The 22,742-nt window shown below is 35.0% G+C and overlaps 3 protein-coding genes across 6 annotated transcripts in view; 1 reads left to right on the top strand and 2 right to left on the bottom strand.

Moving 5' to 3' along the window:
* Eip63E (cyclin dependent kinase Eip63E) overlaps positions 1-3,182 on the bottom strand; it is a 204,388-nt gene extending 201,206 nt beyond the window's left edge. For both annotated transcript variants that reach the window (XM_076415475.1, XM_076415477.1), the window contains exon 1: positions 2,963-3,182. In XM_076415475.1, coding sequence (XP_076271590.1) covers positions 2,963-3,029 — 67 coding nt within the window. In that variant the 5' untranslated portion in view covers positions 3,030-3,182. The remainder of the gene's footprint in view (positions 1-2,962) is intronic.
* Positions 3,183-3,418: 236 nt separating this feature from the next.
* Positions 3,419-5,470, top strand: Papst2 (adenosine 3'-phospho 5'-phosphosulfate transporter 2). Its single transcript, XM_076415485.1, has 5 exons — positions 3,419-3,795; positions 3,852-4,078; positions 4,212-4,438; positions 4,736-4,917; positions 5,171-5,470. The coding sequence occupies exons 1-5, from the start codon at positions 3,518-3,520 to the stop codon at positions 5,343-5,345; spliced, it is 1,089 nt and encodes a 362-aa protein (XP_076271600.1). The 5' UTR covers positions 3,419-3,517; the 3' UTR covers positions 5,346-5,470.
* A 4,612-nt stretch (positions 5,471-10,082) lies between these two features.
* Src64B (Tyrosine-protein kinase Src64B) overlaps positions 10,083-22,742 on the bottom strand; it is a 54,214-nt gene continuing 41,554 nt past the window's right edge. The window contains exons 1-8 of one of the 3 annotated variants that reach the window (XM_076415473.1): positions 17,268-17,796; positions 17,025-17,205; positions 15,413-15,582; positions 15,208-15,353; positions 14,897-15,153; positions 14,713-14,842; positions 12,699-12,849; positions 10,083-12,305 (exon numbers count right to left, since the gene is read on the bottom strand). In XM_076415473.1, coding sequence (XP_076271588.1) covers positions 11,664-12,305; positions 12,699-12,849; positions 14,713-14,842; positions 14,897-15,153; positions 15,208-15,353; positions 15,413-15,582; positions 17,025-17,112 — 1,584 coding nt within the window. In that variant the 5' untranslated portion in view covers positions 17,113-17,205; positions 17,268-17,796 and the 3' untranslated portion in view covers positions 10,083-11,663. Of the gene's footprint in view, positions 12,306-12,698; positions 12,850-14,712; positions 14,843-14,896; positions 15,154-15,207; positions 15,354-15,412; positions 15,583-17,024; positions 17,206-17,267; positions 17,797-22,742 lie in introns of those variants that run through there. The other 2 variants (XM_076415474.1, XM_076415472.1) reach the window with 2 other exon arrangements.

The following is a 22,742-nucleotide window of genomic DNA, read 5'->3' as shown; positions in this document are numbered from 1 at the left end:
TAAAAAAGAACCACTAAAAAACTCTTCGATCTTCAAAGTTATATGACTGCAAAATAATGGAAATTATACCAACATACCTGCTACGTATTGGAATCACTTCAAGCCAAATCACAAAAACTCTCAGTACACTACGGGTTCTTTAGTTACATCACTGGCAGATTAATTAAAATCAAGGTACCACAATTTACCGAAAAGGATTTCAAGAAAGCACTTCTTAAATATATAAAGTAACAAAATTGTGAATTTTTACAATAAAAAAAACCAGCTCACTGCATCACTCAAATCATACTACTAATAATGAAGATTTTAACAAATAACTTTCAAAAAACTGTTTCTTTCAATATAAAGCTTAAATCTCGTTTATTTTTAGCTTTATTATCTCGTAAGGATAAACCCTATAAATGGTAGAAAACCCATATATATATATATATATATATATATATATATATATATATATATATATATATATATATATATATATATATATATATATATATATATATATATATCCTAAGTGAGGTACATACATTTTTAGAACTGATTACTTCGGATAATTTCAGAAAGCCTAAAGAAGCCGGAAGCAAATACAACATTCTTTACATAACGGTAGAAAATTGCGGTGTCTATATAATTAAAATATTGTATCATATACTAAGAAAAACATCACGTTAAACCAAAAGCAGAGTAGATAAGACTGAAAATTCAAATATCTCTACTGGTTAATCGGAAGATACTCCCAACTTGACCTAAGATCATTGATACAAGTACAACAGAACAATAATAATAGATTAATTTGTAAATTAAAATTGTACTAAGAGTATCTAATGTTAGATATAATTAAAAAAGATACTAAAAGTTAGAATTCGAATAAAGGTCAGTAAATATTCTCGTAAATATAAAATTCACAATAAAACATTTCTCCTAGCTTTTCTCCTTTGATATTAATTGTAACTAATTCCAGGACAATAGCCCAATATTAATACAAAAAAAAGAAGAAATCTTGCCTGTATATTGATGCAGGTAGTACAGAACCATAGTAATAAACTACTACGACTAAATATTGGCACAAACATAAAATTCACAATAAAACATTTCTCCGGGCTTTTGTCCTTTGAGATTAATTGTAATTAGATCCGCAAACAAAAACAAATCGCATATTTCTCGTATAAAAGACGATATCCTGGGGAAAAGTAAGATAAGTAAAATAAGCCCAGAGTAATAACTCAATACTAATACAAGAAAAACGCAGAAACCTTGCTTGTATACTGATGCAAGTGGTACAGAACAGTACTTATAGTAGGTAGTTGTAGTAATATATTAATTTGTAAATTAAGATTGTACTAAGCATATTTAATATAAGGTGTCATAAAAAATATACTAAAAAAAGTTAGAAGTCGAAATAAAGTGACTAAATATTGGTACAAACATAAAATTCATAATAAAACATTCCTCCTGGCTTTTGTCCTTTGATATTAATTGTAATTAGATCCGCAAACAAAAACAAATCGCATATTTTTCGTATAAAAAACGATATCCTGGGAAAAGTAAGATAAGTAAAATAAGCCCAGAGTAATAACTCAATACTAAAACAAGAAAAACGCAGAAACCTTGCTTGTATATTGATGCAAGTTGTACAGAACAGTACTAATAGTAGGTAGTTGTAGTAATATATTAATTTGTAAATTATGATTGTACTAAGCATACTTACTAAAGTGGCTAAATATTTACATTAATATAAAAAACATTTCTCCGTGCTTTTCTAGTTCCGCAAAAAAAAATCGTATATTTTTCGTGTAAAAGACACGAATCCTAGCGAAAAGTAGGCCATATAAAATAGGCCCCGAACAATAACCCAATACTAATAGCCTCTTCTTAATGAGCAAATAGTCGAACGAAAATAAACAAACGATAGTTGACTGAGGCGGCGGGCCGGTGACTAAATTTAGACGACGGGATGAGTTATTTCCAGTGTTGTCGGGAGAAGAAACGATGAAAAACGGCATCTCTTTTGTCAGAGCCATCGAAATTGAATTCCCCCTTCACCTGACGATTATCCCGGCGAAAATGCGTCCGCACCTCCTTTAAAAATGATTCTCGCTCACCCCAGGGGAACTGTGGCTCTTAAAGTGTCACGAAACAAGGGAGCGGGCGACGATCATTCGCGGCTTTCGACTTTGCCAGCTTCGCATAAATAACACTCCGCGTAAAACGGATAAAAAAGGGGTATTCTGCTATTTGGTGACTTAATGTACAACCTCCTCGAATGACACGGTCGTGGGAGTGATTTATCTCCCGTTATCCGGACATGTGCACGCCAGTACAAGTGGATTTACCCGAAGAACCAGTCTCGGATCGGCCGGAAGTCGGTCGTCCTTCCCTTGACGGACATCCGTCGTAATATTCACCCTCGGGCCAGGCGGGGGACAATTAGTGGACATTGAGTGGATTTATTTAGAACGAGGGCGATTAGTCCTCTTTCCTTTCCCTGGAGATTCGTCGGAAATCAATTTCCGTGCCGTCGCTTTCACTCAAACTCCACGACGAGAAAAAAAAACAACATATTATCGTCATAAGTACCTACCGAAGCACAGCTTACATTAATATCCATAATCCCTCACGTTCCTTACCGGGATTGTTTCTAAATTATATTAAAACAAAAGTACGGTTTCTTTATCTGTCAACTTAAACAAAGTCGCCGTTTGTTTTGACTCTATGCAATAAACAAGGCATGAAATTAAAGTGAATGGGACACCAGCTCGCCGACCGAATAAATGCATTCCGAATGCAGCTATTGCTTTTTTCGTGTGTTTGATACGATAAGTCGAACATTGCGACCGGAAAAAACACACCGACGACGTGAATTATGCAAATCTCACTGCGGTTTTTATCGTCGAAAATAACGCGAACGGCATAACGAAGCGTAAAATTAGTTGTTACTGTAAAAGATAACAAAACAACTTACCATCCTTCGGTTTGGCATTAGTGCTGGACGTAGCACTGCAGTGACTCTTGTCCACCGTACAATACATAATAAAATCACTGTTTCACTGTGTTTTTTTAAGTAATTCTCACCGAACCGAAATTAACATAATTTATATTTTTGTTATTGCGATTGTTCAGGCTAAAACGTCCCGCAAAGATCACTGCCGATACGCGGCGGCCATACTGATTTTTTTGTTTACATTCTAGATCGCAGATGGCGCTCGACGCATTCAATATTTGACCTTGATTAAATTTATTTATTTATTTTACAAAATTAGCTAAAATAAACACTAATTTATCCAATACCATCGCTGCTCAGCTATTACCGACAAACCTAAAGCAATAATTTATGTAAAATATTATTCCAAACTAGACACATAACCAATCGGAACTGCCCTACAGCGCCTGACATTCTGTTGGTATTACTATTATGTTGATGTTGATCAGCTGATTGTCAACTGGCACCGCATTCAAAATGGTTACGTGTCGCAAAAAATAGTGTTTTAATCAGCAAATTCCTTTGTCTTACCGCATAATGGCTTTGAAACAGCATATGGCTCTAAATCCACAACCAGAAAAACAGAGAAGTAGTATTTTGTGCCTTGACATTAGCAACTTCAGTCAAACTACACAATTTGCGCTATGCTGTACAGCGGTGTTTGTATTTTATCTACTCTATGGTTACATGCAAGAGCTTATCTTCACCTTAAAAGATTTCAAACCGTACGGCTGGTATCTTACTTTAGTCCAGTTTGGTTATTATACGATATTTGGTGTGTTTGAAACAAAAGTCCGGGGCATTCATAAGAGATGGTAAGGCTGTTAATATAAATAAGAACAAAGTTAATCTATCAGTGTTCTGTTTCTAGTATTCCCATAAAGATTTACCTACTTCTAGCATTGTTGACATTAGGTACAATGGGCTTTTCAAACTCCTCTTTAGAATATCTTAACTATCCAACACAAGTGATATTTAAGAGCTGTAAACTCATACCTGTATTAGCTGGTGGTATACTAATCCAGGGTAAACGGTATGGACCTTTGGATTTTCTTGCGGCTTTATTAATGTGTGTTGGACTAACAATGTTTACATTGGGTTTGTATTTTTTCCATTTAACTTACCAAGATCTGTTGGATAGTTTGAAATTTGTATGCTTAATGGTGTCTGATAGTAATATTAACGGGAAAATAAATACTATATGATAAATGGTTTTATATTATTTTTTTAGCGGATTCACAAATTCAACCAAACTTTAACACAAAAGGCATAATTGTTATATCAATGGCATTACTGTGTGATGCAATTATTGGAAATGTCCAGGAGAAAAACATGAAAAGTTATGGTGCACCTAACTCTGAAATAGTTCTTTATTCATATGGAATTGGATTTATATATATTTTCACTGTGATGTTAGTGACTGGAGATTTTTTAGATGGCCTGAGATTTTTTGCAGAGGTAAAGCGCATCCTGTAAATATACTCCTTAACATTCACAGACCTAGACCCTAATTTGAATTTGTGTACACAACAATTTAATTGCTTCCATCAGATTTTTTTTTCAATTTATTTTCCTTATATTATTTGTAAAAGTTAATGTTAAAAAGTATCAGTATAAATGAACATAAAAATGTCTGGCTTGTTATTTCTATGTTTTTTTTATATATCTGTATATTTTTAAGATGTTCATATAACAATATCATAAAGCCAATCACTTTGCCTCACTATTGTGATTTTCATTTCTCTGCATTTTTAGAATCCTTACTTAACATATGGCTATGCTTTTATCTTCTCTGTAACTGGTTACCTGGGGATTCAGGTTGTTCTGACTCTTGTCAGAACAACAGGGGCCTTTGCAGCTGTGACTGTAACCACAATGAGAAAAGCAGTAACGATAGTTATATCGTTCATCTTTTTCAGCAAACCTTTTACTATACAGTAAGTGTTAAAATGTTTTAGATTTAGAAGGGTATATTGATCTAGAATCTAGAAAAAATTGCAATATTCAAACCTACCCAAAGAATGTATTCCTAAAATGATTTTTAAAGTCCTAATAAAGTAGGCTGGAATATAGCAAACAATTCTACTATCTTTATTTTTTATTTTGTATAACTGGAATGAGTGTTTATTGGAAAAATATATAGCAATTTTTTTTCTTGTACTTGAAAAAAAAAACAAAATTTATTTTCAGGTATTTGTGGTCTGGGTGTGTGGTGGTACTGGGTATCTACCTAAACCTTTACAGCAAGAAGCACCCGATGTCTCTGGCAGACTTTGACGATTTCTGTGATAGATGTTTACGAACGCTAAGGACCAAACTTATTGCTAAGCAATACAAAAGCGGACAATACCTTTCTAACGTTTAAATTGTTTTAAACATAGGACACAAAAAAACCCTTTTTAGATATCATCGATATATCATAAATATATTGTACATTTTAAATGATTTGTTTATAAAAAAAACTGTTAAATATAAATTACTACAAAATAATCTGGTTGATTTCGTCTCTGAGTATAATTTACATGAAGGTGTGTTCTTCGTAGGCCATCACAGTCCTCTGATTAATGGACTGTTTGGCGACGTTCACCTCCATTTTCTCGAATTTTTCCGTTAGTTCCGCGAAAGAAGGTCTGGATTTCGGGTCCTTGTGCCAACAGTTACGCATAATATCATAAATTACGTCAGGCACGTTATAATTCTCCGGTTTTTGCATTCTATAGCCATCTAAAATTGATAAAAAATTAATGAACAAATTATGAATTAAATATTACGTGCAAGAAAAAGCAGTCCCCATTTCAGGCAATTTTTTTTGAAATTTATAACACTCCTCAATAACGATGATGTTTTGAGATTAAATATAGATATTGTTCACCAAATCATAACAAAACGCATCATGAAAATGGTTAATAAACTCTTATTTATAACAGTTAGCTTCTTTCTTGAAGAATTTCTTCTTGAACATAGATTATAAACTAATTTTTGTGTTTATTATATATGTTGAGGATATACCAACAATCTCCACATTCGACATCAAACGTTGGTAAATTGATAAATCTTAAAAAACACAAATAAGGGCCATATGGGTTGAAAAACTTATCCAGTAATGTTGAGGGAGTGACTGAAGAAAAAACGACCTATAACTTTACCTTTTCCTATCATAGTGGGAGGCTAATGAACCATAAAATATATGAAGCTCTATACAGTTACTACTATCTGCTCTTGAACGGCTGTCATAGCAAAAAGGACTTCAAGAAATATGAGAAGAAGAAAGGGAGGCCCTGTATATGGATGAACAAATGTGAGTATCATATACTACTTATTTGAAATTCAAACGTTTTTTTTTCAATCTAAAAGACAATCTTAACTTTTTTGCATATCCCTTAAAATCGTCCCTATATTGGCTTTTTTTTTCAAAGTCCAGACCATAGCGACGTCCTTACTAAACCTAGATATATTGTATCTTTTATATCAGAACACTTCAAGTGTTGACATTAGCAACAAGTACTTTTTATCGGAGTTTTTTTGTGTTCTTGAAAATGTCTTTAATATCCCTTACCAGTATCTAAAGAAAAATATTTGGTTGTAGTTTGAGAAAAATATTTGGTAAAGTAGCAGATAATTATATTAATAATTAACAATAATCACGAGCCATTGCATGTTTTGACCTATAAGAGGTTCAACTATGTAGAAGAGATCACAACTGAGGCTGAATCCAAGATAAACATTTTTATTATTTATAACGATCCATATTTAAATTGTTACGACGTGGACTACTTTTTCAATATTTGTCGAGTAAAGTCATTATTTTGTAGATTATTATATTAAGGTCAAAGGTGCATATGAAAACAAATATTTACTCGCTTGTTTCAACAACGGCTCTTATCTAAATCTTCAGGAAAATATTACTAAATCGTCAAAGGTAAAACATGACCGTTATCAATGTATCTTTCTTTTAGAGTTCATTGTTTCACGTATTTTTTATCGGATGACTAACTTATTTACGTATTCAAATGCGAGAAACAGATATTTCCAGTGATTCATTGACGATTTAGTTCGAATGAGTACGACGGTATTCGACGAAGCGATAGAACCATTTCAGTTATTGCGGTATATCGTTTACCATTAACTAACTCCATGACCACTGGAACTGGCATGCCTTTGTACGGAGGCTCTCCGTACGTGAACAGCTCCATGAGCAGGATCCCGAAGGACCATACGTCCGATTTGATGGTGAATATGCCCTCCATGATGGCCTCGGGCGCCGTCCACTTTATCGGGAACTTGCCGCCTTTGGCGCAGTATTCCGAATCGGTAATGATGCGAGCTAGACCGAAGTCACATATTTTCGCTATGTTGTTTTCGCCCAGTAGTACATTTCTTGCGGCCAGGTCCCTGAAAAGTATTATAAATTATACCGCTGGTGGTCAAGTAACGCTGTAAATACAGAAACCAAATTCATTCAAAGAGTGTTGATTCACCAGTTGTAATAACACAGAAATTAATGACCACTAGAATTGTATTGACGGAAACTATTAATAAACATGCAAATATGAAAAACAATAATCATGGACTGTTATACATATGAGTTATATGTCTGGGAATTCCCTATTTTTATTAATACAACAATCTCCATAATAATATGAAAAATAATAAGTACTCACTTATTTTAACTAAACCCTGGGTAATTTAACTACACAGTTCAAGATTTGAAGCTGTTTGAGGATTTAAAAATTGACCATTGTCTGCTCTTTGGCCAACCAATGGGATCTACAAAATGTCCATGTTCTATATCTGTGAGTGATACTGCAGAACAATGGATCAACATTGATAAAAAACTATGACACAGAGGAAAAATATCTTCTCCTATTACCACTACAAATTTAGTTGGGCTTAATGAGAAAGATTATAAAAGCGTTGCCTAAATAAGGTGATTATTTTTAATATTTGTAGAGGAAATGTTCCCATTTACCGGAAGCAAAACTAGAAAAAGGGAATGCGTTCGATTCCAAGTTCAAAGTCACTATGAGTACAAAGAAAAAGGAATTGATTCTTAGCTTTGCTTTAAAGACATTGTTAACTAAGTTTATATTACATTTTCTCTCTTTTTTAATATCATAATTGATATCGCATATCAAATAAAGTTTCAGCATCCAAAAATATATAAGAAGTTAGGAAAATTGTTCACAAAACATTGTTTGTTCGCCTGCTGTATTTGTACCATATACTCGATTGCAATGATATCTTATGGGTTCTATGTCAGAGAATTCAAACAATTATGAATAGTGATTAATGAATAATAATAATATGAAAAAGAGCACCCAAAAACTATGGCAAATTTAATACAAAAATAATTCACTGATCACAGAAATATATTATAAAAGGTTTTCAATTTATCTGGAACAATACCTAAAAACTGATAAGGATACACATTAATGATGTTAGTTGTCCTCTTTTACCATGTGTTGCAGACATTTTTTACATGAATTATTCTCAAAGAATATTGAAAAAAAATGTTCAAGGTATAATTGTAGTCTCCTTCCACTATCTTCCTCATTGTAGCTATATCTTGAAGATATTATATAAAATAGCTAAAGTAGATAGTAGGTAAAGAATGGACAGCTTTTTTATGTAGATTGAAACTTGTAAAATGTAACCGCGATTTAACATTTTTCCCACATTTATTCCAATTACTATTTAAATAAACGACTAAATAATTCCCTATAAATCTAAATAAAAGTGAAAATAATCCCCTTATCAGAGAAAATCTTTTGGATTACCGTGAGAGAATGTATAAATAATAGATACGAAGGCAATTTCTTAGGGCTGCACCGATGTTAATTGAAAGCCAACTCGTTTTTGGAGTTTTTTAAAATAATATCTATAAGATGTAACTAATCAAACACTCTGCTCTTTCAGGACAATAAAATGAACGCTTGAACTCAACCAGAAAATATATCATTTGTCTTAAATAGTTATCTAGATTTTTCGCAAAAATAATTTCATCCTCATAAGACTTATGAGTACATTAGAAATAAATAAATTGTATGAACTGAAATAACAATAAACAGATATATATGTTAAAAAAAACTTGTGCATTGTTTGTTGGATCATCTATATGTATGACTTATACGTTCGGGAATTTCTCTAGCTATAAACATAATACTTAAAAGCATTTTAACTGTCTGAAACAATGCAGTTAAAAACAAAGAACCCCGAAAGAAAAATATATAATACAAATAATTGTTACAATTACATTAATCAAGCAAAAGATCCCAACAATAATTTAATATTTGGCTTGGTTTACTGGTTGGGATTAGGATTGTTGTCTTCGAGGTCACAGCATACAAATAGGGTATCAGAATATATTTTGAACTATTGACTTACAAGAATGCAGATAAAAACAAGGGACAGTTAGTGAACAGTTACAGAATGTATTAAGAATATTGATAAAAATGAAGAGTCCAGAAGGAAAACTCCATTTTACAAAGATTTAAACTATTATAGTATCTATGTTGGATGAAAAATGTATGTTATTTATTGAAAATAGTCTTTTATCAATAACCAGAGGATGATTCCCCATAATTAATCTATAATTAACTGGGTTTCTTAGTTGGTATCAGGGTTATAACTAGTGTTACGAAAATTTTGCTGCTATTCTTGAAAATATTAGTTCATGATTCATCAATCATCAAAAATAGTCTTAAATACCAACGACAAACAACACTGGCCACTAGGCGCGTTCCTTTCTCTTCGACCGTCTCATACCTGTGAATGAAGTTGTATTCTTCCAGGTACGCCATGCCGCTAGCGATCTGAAAAGCGATATAAATAAAATCGTCGATTCCCAAATTCATGCCGGCGTCCGTGTTCAGATAGTTCAGCAGACTGCCGTTACACATATACTCTTGGATGATGTAAATGGGTTGGGTGGCCGAACAAACACCGAACAACTGCACCTACAATAACACATCTCGTTTAAATAACACCCGTTTCTCGTTAGTGGCAAGCGTTAATCGTTGTTAGGGATGATATATGTACAGCATCCAGCGCCTATCACGATTCGAACAGGAGCGGGGACGGGAGGTGGAACATAAAGCAAATATAGACAAGAGTAGCACAGTATTTATTTGTTTTTTTTATGTATATACAAAAATTCTGACATATCTCATATATAATATTTCTCTCTGTGTATGGAAAGAAAACGAGTAAAACAAGATCGTTTTTGATCAGCTACTAAGTACCGTGATTGTTGCGAGTGGGAAGCACGAGCTTCGGGAGGTTCAGGGGGAGGAGTTGGTTTGAGGGCGACGGAAAATAAAATGACGAAACTGGTTGCGTTAATATAAAACCTCGAAAAAAAACTATATAAAAAATATCTATAATACATATATCGGTATAATATGACTTTAAGTATACTTGACTTAAACCTAACTAACATATATCATCATCAAATATAACAAACTGAGAGGACACGTACACGCACACCATGATTAAAAAACGCGAATGGAACCTGGAGAATGAGTGGGTGAAAAGGAAAAAATCATGAAGTAATACGAGGAAGTAGATATTGCACCAACTGTATGCAAACGAAAACGACAGTTCCTAACATCTAGGCGTGACTATATCACCGATCGTATCTCTGCGGTCGTTCGTTAGAAGTATACTAGCAAAAACAAATTGCCGCTAAAGATACGTCTCTGCATCGAGTCTGTAGACCGTCCGGAACGAATGGCACGTAACTGCTTTAAGAATAAAGGCCGACTGATCGAAGGGGGGACGAGATATCGGGTTCTTGGTCGAGGGGGTGAAACAAATGGAAAGAATCGCTACCCTATATAAGTACCCGGAGGACCGCAGCCTCCGTCGATAATTCGAAAAGTCCCTGTTTTCCAAAAAATGTCTTAGGAACTAGGCTACTACCGTTCCGCAATGAGGGAAATCGTCCCGCCTTTCTCATTTTTTTTGGTCCTAGCAACGTCTAAGAGTAAAAAACACGGTGGTATCAAAAGTCATTGCGGCGAAACGCATCCCAGCCACCAGGCACCGGGTCGTCAAAAACAGAAACAGTCTTCTATCGGCTACAACTACACAGTAAAAAAATGTCACACTATCACGTGACGAGTATATATACAAGAGCGACCGAAATGCCAGGGTATTTCGAAATATTACCCAGTATTATATCAGAACGATGGGGGTTAATTTAACTACTACGAGAACCTCGCTCCGGGTCAGGTCACCGGCAGGTCTGGCCCCTATTTTATTAACAATCTACGGCCAGTATCCCCGGAAACACTGCCCCGGAGGGCGTCCAACATTTCTGAAATACCCTTATCGCGAATAGAACCAGTAGTATAATAAATTTATGGTCAGTGGACATTCGAAATAGACAATAACATCACTGGAAAAAGGCAATGAGAAAGATATCCGCACAATATCATATGAAAAACTATAGATTCTTTTCTGTCTAACCCTAAGAACTACGAAGAGTCATCTTCGCTGTTCGTTAACCCTTTTCCCAGTAGAATTTCTGCGACTAGCTGGACTATCATTACTGACTAATAGAAAACAAAACACTAGTGTTCGTATCACAAGCGAAAGAAACTGTATGATAATGGAACGGTTTACTTGGCTTGTTACAAAAAACAAATGAGATCGTGTCTTCGGATCAACCGACGATCGCCAATTAGTCGGGGACCTCTCTGTAGGGCACCTCGCTGGTGACGTTGAAACGTTCGAAGTAGTGCGTCAGGAACTCGAACGTCGGTCTCTTCTCGGGCATCGAGTCCCAGCATTTCAGCATGATCTGGTAGATCTCGTCGGGCAGCGCGTGCGATGGCGGTTTGGGCATGCGATAGCCCTGCTCCAGCAGCTCGATCACTTCCCGCCCGTGCATGCCCGGATAGGGCACCTGGCCGTATGTGAACAGCTCCATCAGGAGGATGCCATACGACCACACGTCCGACTTGATGGAGAACTTGCCGTAGACGATGGCCTCGGGGGCCGTCCACTTCACCGGGAACCTCGACCCCTGCTTCGGACAGTACTCGTTGTCCTCGATGACGCGCGCCAGCCCGAAATCGCAGATCTTCGCGATGTTGTTCTCGCCGATGAGCACGTTGCGGGCGGCCAGGTCGCGGTGGATGAGCTGCTTCGACTCCAGGTACTCCATGCCGCTGGCCACCTGGAACGCGATGTAGATCAGATCCTCGAACTCCAGCAGTTTGCCCTCGTCCTTGCGCAGGAAGTCCAATAGGCTGCCCTTGGACATGTACTCTTGCACGATGTAGATGGGTTCCTGTTCGCTGCACACGCCGTACAAAGCCACCTGCAAGGTAATCATTCGGATCATGAAGAGATAATCGATCAAAAGGGGCGAGCATGCCAAAACCACAAAGAACATCTACGGGACAGCTATCAGGAACTACAGGGAAAGCCACCAGTGAACGTTAACTACGGTTACAGTCTTCCAAACATTCCAAAGTATAAAATCACTTAGTGTGGGTAAATAAAACCAATATATTATCTGCAAAACGTTTAACAGTATAGTCATTAAATCAAGCTATATATAAGAAATGATAAACTCTACAGGAACTTAAAAGTTAAGTTACCGTTTACAGTTAAGTTAGAAGCAATTTAAAACAAAACAAGCGTTTAAAGATTAAAAATAGAAACCAGGCAGTAAGTAAGCAACCAAGCACAGAAAATAACAAATCCTTACCAGGCGTTTGTGACGGAATTTCTTCATGATGGCAGCTTCTTGCAGGAAGGCCTGCGTGGACATGGTTCCTTCACGCAATGTTTTCACAGCCACCTCATACTGGTTCTTCCATTTTCCATAGTACACTTCACCAAAGTTACCTCTGCCCAACCTAAATTAACAAATCGTATATTAACATTTTACTTCTTTTTGTGATTCTTTCATTAATTCATTAGTTATAAGCTACTGGTAGCTTTTCAACACCCCTTTATCTTGATAATGATATCAAGTGGTTATACAGTTAAAGTGTTGCTGTAATGTTTATAATAATCTCTTTGTGGCTATTTATCTTATAAAACATTTAATACAAATTTTATATCTATCATACCTATTTTAACTAATATGTACATAATTAATCAGAGTTAAGAACTTTTTTCCTAGACATTAGAAATAAAATAGGAAAAAAGAAGGTGTATTGAGGAAAGAAAAATAGATATTTCTCAAAGATATTTCTTTATAAGTTCAAAAGTCAGTCTTGAAATTGAGATTAAAATAAATAAATATTGAGTTTTTTTCCTGTGTTAAGAATTTTCTTTCAATTGGTAGGCTAGTGTTCTCTTAAAATTCGTTATCATTATTACTAGATCTTTTTGGATAACTTTGAGTCTTATGGTCTCCTTTAATTGGTGTTGTAATGCAGCCTGTTCCATTTCAAAATGTTTAAAGTCAGCCTATTTAAAAAACAGTTAGGAACTACTGAATACCTAAAATCCTCATAAATAGAAAGTGAAATAATACTGAATTATTATCTCCGGTAAATAAATGACAATATATAAAACGGAAACAATAAGAACTATAATGTTAGCTAGGGGAAAATAAAAAAAGAACTAATAAACTTTATTCAAAATTAAACTTATCATTTAAAAAGGGCTTGTTGGGATTGGGTGTGAAGTTCACGTAGTTCACAGCATAAAAAAAACAGCAGGACTGTCTTTCTGTTGTTGACTTCGAATGTATCATTGTGAGAATGTATTCATTTTTCTAGATCTACAGCGTTCGAGTAGAATATCTGAAAGAGTTATGTAATTCATCAGATACAAAGTACCAGAAACTGTTAGGGTACAATAGAACAAAGTTGTTTGCTTTAACGCCAGCCTTTGAAAAATACTTGATAAATTGATAGACCTGAAAAGATTTTTTCACTATCGACAATTTTGTCAAATGCAGTGTTTACAAGTACCCCATCAAGTCATATTAAAAATCAAGGTGTAACATATATGTAATAGAGCCTGCGAAGGTAATTGTCTCCAAAATAAAACATAACTACTTAGAGATAATTCGGTAAACGACTGGTAAAATTGCAAGAAACTAAGACTCACACAAAACACAGCTGTATTTTATCAAACTAAAGAATGTTTGGACGATTGGTATCAGTTTAAGCAGTTTAAAAATAAATAATAATTGATTTTTGGGTAAATTTGATAAAGAACCTAGGTGGGAAGAAGTCCAAAAAATAGCAGATCAAGTGAAAAACTGAGAAAGGATTTCTTGACAGCTTGATTGATTCAAGATACATAATTGTTCAATGAGGTTTTGCTTGTTTGCAACTATATCATAGAAGAAAAATTACTCGCTGGAATGTTGAGGATGTTATTGCTGAATATCATTGGATAGAGATATGCATACTGATATCTCCCTGGGAGTACTGTACTGGGTTTTAAATTTATTCATTCCCACCAATATTTTACATTATTAAATTGTTATTTAAGATGTAACTTTTTAATTTTTAACAATTTCTTAGACGTTTACACGAGAAAAAGAAATGGCCATGTTATTCCTAATTAAATTAATCATCATTTTTTCTCTGTCCTAATTAGTTTCTTAAACCATCCATAATAATTTAAAATTGATAACCAGTAATTAGATAATGTTCAATGTTCATTGATAGTAAAATTGATATTATCTGGATTATAATGGAAGAGATGGTTAATGGAAGCTTGTTGGCTGCCAGTGAGTAATAAATTGAGACAATTACCGTTTATCCAATTGAATTTCATCTCGTGGTATCTCCCATTTGTCTCGGTAAGTTGGTGCTAGGTCCCAAAGGTTGGGTTGTGGTTTATGACACGGTTTAGATAATACATGACATAAACCATACGCGTTTTCTATCGACAAAAAGTATATTTAGACCATAAAACTCATGTTGGTATAGGACTTACTGGAATAGGCCAAAACCAAGTCCGGTAAACTGTCGAAAGTTTTATTCGTCGATATATAGAAACCGCCGTTATCCAGCGGTTTGATTTTGTAGTGTTTGACGTGGTACCCCCGATGGTCCTCCCAATCTTTTACCGACAGCGAGTACCCGTTCGGGTTGTGTTCGGATGGACGGATCAGGAACGTACCCCTGGGCTGGGCTTCCTCACCCAGCAGCAGTTTCTCGGCCTCCTTGCGGGAGATGTTCTCGAAGAACCAGCTGAAAAAGCACGCTATCAATATAGGGCTTTAAACAACGGAGATTCGGGATTACTCTTCACTCTCCACGCTCAGTTCGGCTGCAACGTAGTTTCCGGGCACGTAACCCTGTTGTTTGGTCTGTTGGTGTTCGACGAAAAGCCAGTCCGGATCGGAATCGTTGAGGAGTTCCATCCGGTCGCCCTTTTTGAACGACAAATCCTGAAAAATGAAAAATCCGTGTAGAATTTGTCATGGATTCGGTGGTCATGAACACAGACCTGTGAGTCCCTGGCGTCATAACCGTATAGAGCCACTACTATACGAGGTTTTATTGGTGTTTGTGATAATTGTTTTGTTGGCGGTTTCATGATAATAGATGGCGTGGGTACTGACGGTGTTACCTTTCTTATTTCCGGGTATTGGTTCATGTTTGTCGGTTGGTACCGAGCTGGAAATGTAATAAGTTATAGAAGATTAGGTTAAATATATAAGTTTGTGTTGTTTTAATGATAATTCAGAGAAAAATTATATCTATATACGTCAGGATAACATCGGATATCTTCGGTGTACCGTGGATTCGTGATTATGTAACTAACTCACGTGCTTGGTGAAACAACGGTGAAATACGGTTGTTACAGTACGAATTAATCGACTGCAGCTAATTATGATGGAATATATGACGCAGTAAAGGTTCGAATGAAATTGTTTTAACTGATTTTTGATTTTGAACATACTAGGAATTGTTTACCTTCGGACAGTGGAAGAAGTTTTAGGGAATATCTACTTCGATATCGATATCATTAACTGTCTATATGGCTGTAAGGGCTGCAAAACGTGATAATACGCTCCAAAGTTTAATGGTTATGTTCTAATTACTTGTCACACTACTCATTATTAATTTTATCCGTAAGGGTGTAAAATTCGACTAGGAAAACAATCAGGTCTAATGCAACTTCCAGACATTGCTTTTAAAATAATAAAATTTGTAAAAGCATATAACAAAATTAAGGAGACTTGTTATTTCAATTTGTGTACAGACATGCGTATTTCAAAATAGAACATTAGGCCATCCTTGGCAAGACGCTAATAAAAAGAGTGTAAAGACGACAAAAGGTGGTGGAAAAAAGAAAAAGTAAGAATAACATTTGATTAGGTTTTGTAAATCATATTTTTTAATAATTCATTGCAAATATATTGTTCTTCATGTCAGAAACAGCAATCCAACCAAATGATCACAACAAGTGGTCAGCAAAGATTGTACATGGGTAAGACATGTTAAAGAGTAAAGCATTTCAAATTGTTACTTGGCAAATATAAATGAAAAGAATACTTTTTAAGTAACAGGCTTGAAACAAATATACAGTAGTTTAGATGTCTGAACAATATGGGCACAGAGGGTAACGTTTTCCTCCCTATCACTGCATATTCAATCAGATCGAATTGTTAAGGGATGTAGGTCGCGAAAAATATACAAGAAAGAACTGATTCGATACGTAGAAAGGATTCCACAATAACATCCTTTGGTCTGAATGAGCTCCATCAAACTTTTACTTGAAAAACTTTTATATTAGAATGTTGTTATATATCGAAGCGAAAATAAACTAAAATTCGTAAAATATCAAAGTTAATTGAGGCCACATTGCGACGTGCTTACTTTGTACGTGTTTACTGCTACTTGGCATAGACTATATAGATTTAGAATTACATTTAGATGTATTAAGCTTCCAGGATATGCCAAAGATTTATAAAAAATCATCAAGGAAACATCGAAATACCGATCGATCACCACTGAATCTGATTTTTTCGTGCGTTTTTTCCTACCGATGATTAACAGTTCGCATCAGCAATGACCAATCATTGCTCGAGTCTGAGTCATCGGGTACTACTCACATATTTTCGTGTTCGTGGTGCCCTTCACGCTGGGCAGACGCTCGGGCGGCGAATGGCTGCTGCCGCAGCAACAGCAACTGTTACCCATGGCGATGGGACGGATGTGTGGCGTCGCTGACAGTGAGAGTGGATGCGGCCCTGTCACAAACCGGCGGCACTGTCACATGACACAATCCCAAGTCTGAAACAAAATAGAATCGTCGTTAGAACCTACTTTTCGGCGATAAGGCGATGAGACGTCACATGATCGGTGCCAGAGCCGAGAGACCATGCGGTTAGCCGTCAAGTTGCTATCGTTCTGACGTTATTAGCCAGTTCCGCTCGTAGGAAACACAGCCATATTGGTTTGGTTAAAGGAATCCACCGATCCTCCTATATTCGCATCGCCGTTAAAATTCCGCGATTATTAAAAATAAAAACCGCATATCCTCACATTGTTCTATTAATAAACTGTTTACACTCCTCTTGTTGTATTAATTCCACTTTCGGGCAAACGTCCACCAATCCGATTGGATTTAATCGCCGATAAGATATCGAATTAAATACACTGCGGTTGTTTGATTATTGTTAATAACATCAAGATAGTTTAAACGACCAAAAATGTAACACCAACGCGTAAAACAACACTACCAAAGAAAGACAATTACAACGCGATAAATTTAATTATATTTCGACACAGGCACCGTAAATATTTGGAAATTTCGCGGTTTCTTATCAGATAAAATTCACGGATAAGTACTGAACAAATCTAGACGGCAATTTTCTAGAATCTGATAATATAACAAACGGTTTTCTGATTTATAAAAATTGCTTGTTGAAATTTCAATCACTCTAACGTCTATGTATTATGCGAAGTTGATTAATCGATAAATATAACATTGTACCAAAAGTAGCGTTGGGAACTTTCGACTGAAATTGACTATAGACTGTTTAGTAGTAATTGACCACTTTTTACTATCGACTGTTTCAGTCGCTATTTTCGGTCCGACTGATTTTGTAACTATTTATTATCGACTGTTTTAGTCGCGTAACTTTTAGTTACTATTTTCGGTTCTACTAGTTTTATTCGATTGATTTTTAACATTCTGGCTCTGTCGTCCTAGCCGCGACCTTGACAAAAATGTGTCGAATTTACTTACACAGTTTTATATGTAATATAACATATATAGTAGTATGATTTTTTGGTAATTTGCTTGAAAATATCGGTATATTGTATGTTAATATAGCAGCATTTTGAAAGACTATTTTTCAATATTATTAATGTAATAGGGCAAAAAGATTAAAATTCTGAATGGTAAATACTTTTGACTGTTTTTATGGAAATAACAGGTAATTGTTTTCGATTGACCTTTTTCGTTTGGATTTAAGTCCCTCGATTTTTGTTCAAGTTTATTGATTGTCAAAACTTCTTTCCTAAAATCTTGAAAACTAAATTTAGATTCGAAAGGTTCCAGAAATTGCATCGATTCGAGACAATTTGAAGAAGCTTTTACAGTAGCAGTTAAATTTCGTAAAAAATATTAATCCTAAATAGATGATAAACTATATTCAATATTTATACCAAATACTTCTAATAAATAGATTTTCTGATACGAAAACTCTTCTTTCATATTCAACAATTTATTTTCTTGGCTATTAAAAAATAGAAGAAAATAATGATGGTCGTAACCCTTTTTAGTTGAGATTTATTTTATCAGCAGGTAAAGCAGAGAACTCTTTTTTACAATCTATTTTTATTATTTTATAACATTCCTGTAGAATGATGCATTCAGCGAAACGTTCTGTGGTTTGAGAATATTTTGAACGAGTCTTCAACTTCTGCTATCTAAAATCCTCAAGTTAAAAAATCAGTATTTGGTATTACAAACAATGCTGAAGCGATACGAGAAATTATCGCAAAAAAGATATCTTCCATTTTAACTTCAAAAAATACAAATGCGGTACTACAACTCGAAATTCAAGACACAAATACTGATAAAGAATGTATTGTATTTGAAGACATTTTGATAAAAAAAAACTAGCTAGAATGAAATAAATAATTACACCAGGTAATATAACAACTTTACAAATTAAGCAGTATTTGGAAATGCCACTTATTAGGCGTGAAATTACTTGATTTATATGAGTTACATTTAAAATATTCTGCTATACCCGCAACATCTATCCCCTCGGGACGAGTTTTTTCTATCTATACGTTTCTGATCAGCTACTTCGAACAGGAACGACAGAATGGGTAGAGAGGTAAGTACTGATACTATAGAATATTAAGTTGGGTTTTTTATTGGAAATATTTTTAGCGTGTTGCAGCTACATTGAATATTAGTATGGGCACTGTGACTAAAATATCTCAAAGAGAGAAACCGCCTACATATGAAGCGGGTGAGGATTAAAGATCACCTTGACGTTGGCTCTATTTGGAATCAATGTATTGAAAAAGTAAGTAGTGTTTCTCTATACAATCTTAATTCTATACAATTATTTCAGAGGAAACTGTTAATCTGGCTAGTATTCTCAAAAAAACTCAGGAATAAAATGCTCTTTGAGGGAGATCTACTACAAACTTTAAACTTCGCTTCTGCAATTTTGAAACTAGTGCCCATGAACTGTAGCTCCTCTTTAGTTTGCTATCAGTCTAAATATGTTGGCACTATGTACTTTCTTACTCTATGATAGTAAGAGTTAAGATTAAAGTTTTTTCTTCTTAAAATGTTGATTTTTGAGCGAAATGAGGGTCATGAGGGTTTAGCTTTGACGATAAATATACTAACGATGGCACGCAAAATTGTGAAGCGTTCCGCATTAGAAGAAATTCCTACAGGCCAGCGTACTGGGACCGGTGTTAACACTGCCATCCACTCAGTTTCGTTCTAACTCCACTGCCATGTAAATAAAATCGAGAAATGGTTTAACCAATGGAGAATAAAGGCTAACCAAAACAAGCTCACTCATGTTTCTTACACTCTGAGAAGAACACGCAAAATATTTAGATCGTAGGTTAAGAGATGCGACATCTGCAGTTTCAGCAATAGTATTCAAAGTAATTATAATTATTCCGAATATTTTTCAAAAATTAAGAAAGATACACGAACGTCGAAGTTCAATTTCAATAACGTTCTAAGCCGTAGCTATAAAAACATTATTGGTTACAGATTCATACTAAACCCAAAAGCTTGAATGTAGAGTTTATCCATTACTGAAATAAATTACTGCGAGTAGATATATAATTAAAACATTTCTGTAATTTAAAAGCTGTACATATTCGAAAACGAAGACGTCTAGTGATACCGCTAAGGAAATATCGTTTCTCAAACATCAAAAAAATCCACGCCAATAAAAAATCGGTGGTCGAGCGTTTAGTATGAGGAGCGCCAACCGAAGCAGGAAAGAGCGACCGTCTCGCTCACCACGTCGACGTGCCACGGGGTAGAACCGCGCCGCGCGCATACTAATTCGTCGACGTACTGCACCGTGGAGCCAGAGTGGTGATAGGCCGAAGGACGCGATCGAAAAGTGGTAATTTTTCGAAGAAATTGTCGCGAGAAAACGAAAGTGTCGTCGGCGCGTTTGATGTGCCGGTGCGAGGCTCGGACTAGGGATGTTGGCCGTGGAGAAAAATATCGATATTTCGATATATCGACGAACAAAAAACTTCGATACCACGCAAAATATTTTCAAATTTCCTGTATTCCTACCTATTATTACAATGCCTAGTACTTTTTTATAAATTCATCATGTTTATATTATTCCTGGATTAGTTCAAGTAATCAGTTATTTCTTAACAGAGCAAATTAGCAGCAGACAATACGCGGGTATAGTATGAATTATAGGTAAAATGTTATAATTTAGTAACATTAATTTTGTAGATTGCTAAGAAACAAAAGTTTATTTACGTTAAATAATATGAAAATACTGAGCAATATGACGAACTTTCGACAAGTGAAATATGCGAAAAGCACGATCCAGTAGGGTACAGCTACAAATGAAAAAATTCTTTAAATGTATATAATTGCCAGTGCCCTGAAAATAATATCAAATGTATAGTGTGTCTGCTTTATATATATATATATATATATATATATATATATATATATATATATATAACAGCTATAACAGCAAAAATGTGAATGGATTTGGTGAAGATTACTGTATGTTGTTAAGAGCGCTTGCTACTTAGTCGGGTTTGTTTTAGTATAATAAAATATGTAACAGCCTAAAAGATAGTATTTCGATTATTGAATCATATTCATATTTTATATTTTGGGGTAAATTGATAAGGCTCGGTGAATGGAAGTAAAACGAAATAAAGCAGTGGTGCATTATGTGACCGTTATTTATTGGCAATATAAAAAATGTAGAAAATACAAAATAAATAAAACTGATGGCAGCGGTGTTACCTGGTGACGAGGCTTGGGCAGTCGATGGTGGCACGTCTAAACTGAACGGTGGTCAGATACTGAAAGAATGGAAATAACCCTTCAATAACATCCCAGATAAACGTCTCGGGGTTGCCAGCTATTCGTTATCGGATTCTAGTTGGCGCTGTTGACCGTTATTCCACGATGTAAATTTCGACATGCCTCAAGGCCGCTACAATATTGATGCAGGAACTACTCATTTTCTTCGCAGTTATTATGGCAAAAGATATATCTCTGCCTAAGGGTGTAGAAAAAGTATAATCGAAAATACAACTTAATAACTCTAAACCTTTTCATGTTAATTTTGCCTGGTGGCGAAATGACAAAAACTTAATTATATCACCTGGCGGATGCCCGATTCCTCAAGCAAAATCAGCAAATACCTCGGCATCTATCTGGATGGTAGGTCAAATTGGAAACTACATGTTAGGCAAAAAGTAGAGCAAATCAGAAATAAAGGATAGATTGATTAACGTAACATCGAACGATATTATTATTACTTTTTCTTGTTCCAAGATGACCAGCTAGAAGCAAATGGTCTTTTGCTTTGTTTTTCGGGGCTGAGCATTTTGTACATCCCCTGTAGGTCCTGATATTGTTTAAATCGAAGCTACAAAAATTACTAGTTTTCCTTCATAAAAAATTAGACCTAAAAACGGTCTCGAAACTTCCACAATATATAAATGTTGTGGTAAAAATCCCGATAACATTATTATTTTTGGCGTTGTTAGAACTGTTTTTCCGATAGTGGTAAAAATAATGTTTAATCAATCGTTATTAATTCTTCATATCATATTGTTTTAAAAATTGAATACACAAATGAAGACTTATCTAATATCGAAATGGTGAAATAGTCTCGACCTTATTTTGATATCCACCAATTTATTTTACTTATTTCTTTAAAATTGACAACACCTAGGCTGGTAATGATGAAGATAAAGCAGAAAGGCAGTATTAAATCCATACCCGTCTGAAATATCGGCATTTTCTTAACACTTCGTCTCAAATGGATCTGTCACATGAGAAATTTACTGTCGAGAAAGTAAAACAAACAGTACTTCAAGAAGTTAATGCCGCAAAAGATCCTGGTTTTGACCTAATTACTGGAAGAATCTTAAAAGAGATCTCAGGAAAAGGCATCAAATTAATAACATTCATATTTAATGCTGTCCTAAGACCTAATTTTCTAGCACTTGCAAAGTGTTTCAAATCATTATGATTCTTAAACTTGGTAAAAAATTAGAGGACATCTCCTCTTATCGTCCTATAAGCCTGTTACCTGTGATCTCTAAACTTTTCGAAA

The sequence above is a fragment of the Rhynchophorus ferrugineus genome, unplaced genomic scaffold (assembly GCF_030347505.1).
Source record: "Rhynchophorus ferrugineus isolate W39M unplaced genomic scaffold, kcgeb_rfMv2 rfM10, whole genome shotgun sequence".
Lineage (NCBI taxonomy): Eukaryota > Metazoa > Arthropoda > Insecta > Coleoptera > Curculionidae > Rhynchophorus > Rhynchophorus ferrugineus.
The sequence above is the reverse complement of the archived record's forward strand: the minus strand, read 5'-3'. Positions and strand labels throughout refer to the sequence as shown.